The sequence below is a fragment of the Nematolebias whitei genome, chromosome 4 (assembly GCF_014905685.2).
Source record: "Nematolebias whitei isolate Nwh7 chromosome 4, NemWhi1, whole genome shotgun sequence".
Taxonomy (NCBI): domain Eukaryota; kingdom Metazoa; phylum Chordata; class Actinopteri; order Cyprinodontiformes; family Rivulidae; genus Nematolebias; species Nematolebias whitei.
The window spans coordinates 16473846-16477182 of NC_056501.1; the positions used below are offsets into that span (position 1 = coordinate 16473846).

At 41.5% G+C, this 3337-nt stretch overlaps 1 protein-coding gene across 1 annotated transcript in view; it reads right to left on the bottom strand.

Moving 5' to 3' along the window:
- The window catches only part of sesn4 (sestrin 4), a 15654-nt gene extending 12317 nt beyond the window's left edge, over positions 1-3337 (bottom strand). Inside the window, exon 1 of the mRNA XM_037675777.1 lies at positions 3121-3337. Within this exon, the coding sequence (XP_037531705.1) occupies positions 3121-3186 (66 nt within the window). The 5' untranslated portion in view covers positions 3187-3337. The remainder of the gene's footprint in view (positions 1-3120) is intronic.

Sequence of the window (3337 nt, forward strand, 5' to 3'; positions counted from 1 at the left end):
TATATATATATACACACATACACATTATATATATATATATATATACACACACACACACACACGGCATTGCGGTAGCTTCAAACGTGTTTGGAATGGAGAACTCACTGACTCCTTGACAAAAACTTCCAACAAAAAAAATCTGCAAAATGTTGTTGCTACTTTTACCGACCCATGAGCTGACCTCTGACCTCCAGGCCCATGAACAGAGTGACCTTTTGTCATTTCTGTTCCCAAAAACATTCAAAATAGGAAAGCAGAATTAGTGACAACAACATATGCATACTCAATAATCCATGTACAAAAATCTAACAAATTTAAGTCAGTCCTCTGGAGGAATTAAAAATAAATAAATAAATAAATAAACAACAATGTTGAAACATTTTGTCTTTTGTCCAAAAAACTTTGTCAGACTGAGGAGCTGCACTAAACTCAGTTTTATAAATAGCCCCTTCTCATAGTGGATCAAACAGTTTAGCCAAAACCAGCCGTTCACATGATAAAGGAGGACCTTTGGCCTAAAAACAGGTCGTTAGTGCTTTGATGGCCACTTGCTATTCACAGAGGACTGAGTGATACTAGCAAGAAGAGCATTGTAAGAGGGGGACAGTTGAACACGTAGGCCTCTGCCCCTGTTTAATGATGGACTGTTTCTCTTCACAAAGATGGCCTCCTTTACTCCTTTCTCTATCGAACCATCGTTCCTCTCTATCAAGGATGTGAACATCTTCATCCCTGAAAGAGTGACCGCTGGCCTGGAGATGAGTGTAGACCGCAGAGTTTAGTGACGACACTTCCTCTGGGGCCGAGTAAGGAGACAGAATTTGTTATCACTGGTTTAGGGTAGAAATTGGTACTTTTTTCGCAATCTCAAACATGTCCAGACAAAATCAGACGCGTTAAACTGAAACAGGAACTACTGTGGATTTCATGCAGGAAATGACACATCCTACGTAATAAACTCAGCTGACAACACACAAAAGCGAAACGTAAAGAGTCCAGCTGAATCTATTTCAGTTAGCTCCATCTTAATTTACGCTTAAACACCGAGTCTCCTCGTCTATGTCCAGGTTCATCTTTATCACCTAAAAGCAAAGCACACAGGCAGTGCTTTTTAACAAGGTCATGCACTCCTCACCGCTCACATACAGAAAAATCATCCACATCAAAATGTAAAAAATGGTAACGAGTGTGTGGGTGGACATATAAAGCACCAAGCAAACATCAAGCTAAGTGTGGGTGGAATTACAAAACATTTTGCACACATTTATGCACATAAAGCTATGATTTGTGTTTACTGCGCAGTCAGCAACACCTCATTTTGAAACTGATCAAAAACCAGAATGTCTGCATCAGAGCACTGTTAGGTGTGTTTAAACCCGTTAACCTGCAAAGCATTGACAGGAAAAACAAATTAAGTCATAAATCTACAAGTTATTTGATTAGATTGATTAGATTATTTGATTAAAAAAATAATCTCCCTAAACCTGAGGTCATTTGTATATTGATCAGAGAGGCTCATGGTGCAGGGATGACATGAAAAACAGAAGTGATGTCATCGAGGGGAAGAAAAGGTAAATGCAGACAAAGGCTGACAAAACAGCAGCATTGAGCAAGCAGCAATATGAAGTGGAGCGCAGGGCCGAGGTGACACCGAGGCGACGCACAAACACACGGAAAAATGATGCCAGTGCGGCGAATATGCATTTGTGTAGCATGTGGTGGAAGAGGACATCCAATCTACATTCCGACTGAGCCTGGAGCAGGTCCATCCTTATCATATCCCCTCCAGAGGGGAAACAAGCAGATGATTTTTTGTTGTTGTTTTTGCAAGCTGAGCTTAAATAAAGAGTGTAATGCAAATCAAACCAGCTGCAGAGAGGGGAGATCGAGCACGACCAACACAAACAAAAGACTGTGTTGCAGGACAGGAAAAGTGCAGACAAACCTACATGAAGCCCTGAGCGACTGGGTCTTCGTGTAAACAAGGCAGGCAGGTAGATCAAGAACAAGTTTCACTGATAATGAGCAAATTAAGAGGGAGTGGGTTAATAATTCATTTGCACATTTTAACAGGAACCTTTAGGCGGCTGCACATTTCCTGCTTGTCCCTAGTATAGAAGTCAAAAGGTTTACAAAAATAAGCTAAACTCGTCTTAAAAGCAGAGTTTAGGCTTGCACTGCTGTCTCTTTTGTTCCATTTCTGGCCTCAGGTCTGCAGAGGACCTTGGTGGGGGGGGGCGTGAGATGATGCCGCAATCAGGACAGCGCCCCCTTTCTGTTGCAAAAAGCAAAAACAAGAGTATGGGAGAAAAACAACTTTGATTGGCAGGCCTCCTCAGCCAAAAAAAAAAAACAAAAAAAAACAGCACAATAAGGATCCCCAAAACTAAGATGGGCTGCAAGTGGGAGGTAAAAATCCTTGAATATACAAGTTCATCATTAACACGTTTACACTACGGTGTTAAATACTTTAAAATTACTTCACAGCGCATTGAGCACTTTGGGGTTTTTTTTACGCTGAAAGCTCAGAAGACGTCACCTTCACCTGCAGCTTCCTATCATACTGGAATCACGTTAATCTTCAAAAAAAAAAAAAAAATAATAATCAAGCTTTAATGAAAATGACACCCGTGTCGCTGCTGTTAACAGACGTCACATACAACCGCACATCTTTGCGTTTTTCGTCTCAAACCGACGGAACGTTGCGGGTTTTACGTGACACCAACGGCTGAAGACGGAAACCTTCTCTCTCCTGATGCTAAAAGTAAAACGACGCCGATTTAAACCTCATGAATCTAATTTCCCACATTGATAATAATTTTAGGCCCAAACTCCAAAAAGAGCCCGTTTCGTGAACAGTTTGCGGAGTTTAGATTGGAAGTTCGGTTGGGCTGTGTTTTTTAAGCTAGCTTTAACTGCCGAGCAGCTCCGTTACTTCGTTAAGTTTACCAAGTGTTAAAAACCAAGCTAAATACCTTACTACTTTAACAGCCAACAGTGAAAGAACAAAAGTTTAAAGACTAAAATGGCTGCAAAGCGGCTTTTTGAAAGTGTTTTTTCCTTTTTCTCCCTTAGAATTGTGGACAAATGAATGAACCGGGGGGCAGCAGGATAACCTACCTGTTTCTGTACTCGCTGGCACTGCGATCTTAAGGGGTACTCCATTTTATTCAAGCAGATTATCATTTTCCACAAACGGTGTGCTATGGCATGGATCCGGCTGGAGTCTCTCTAGGGTGCTCTCCGAACTCACAAACAAACAAAAAAAAGGGAAGGACGACTGCCGCTGGAATCAGGCTCCGTCTGTGAGCAACTTCAGCCTGGACTGAGAAGAGAG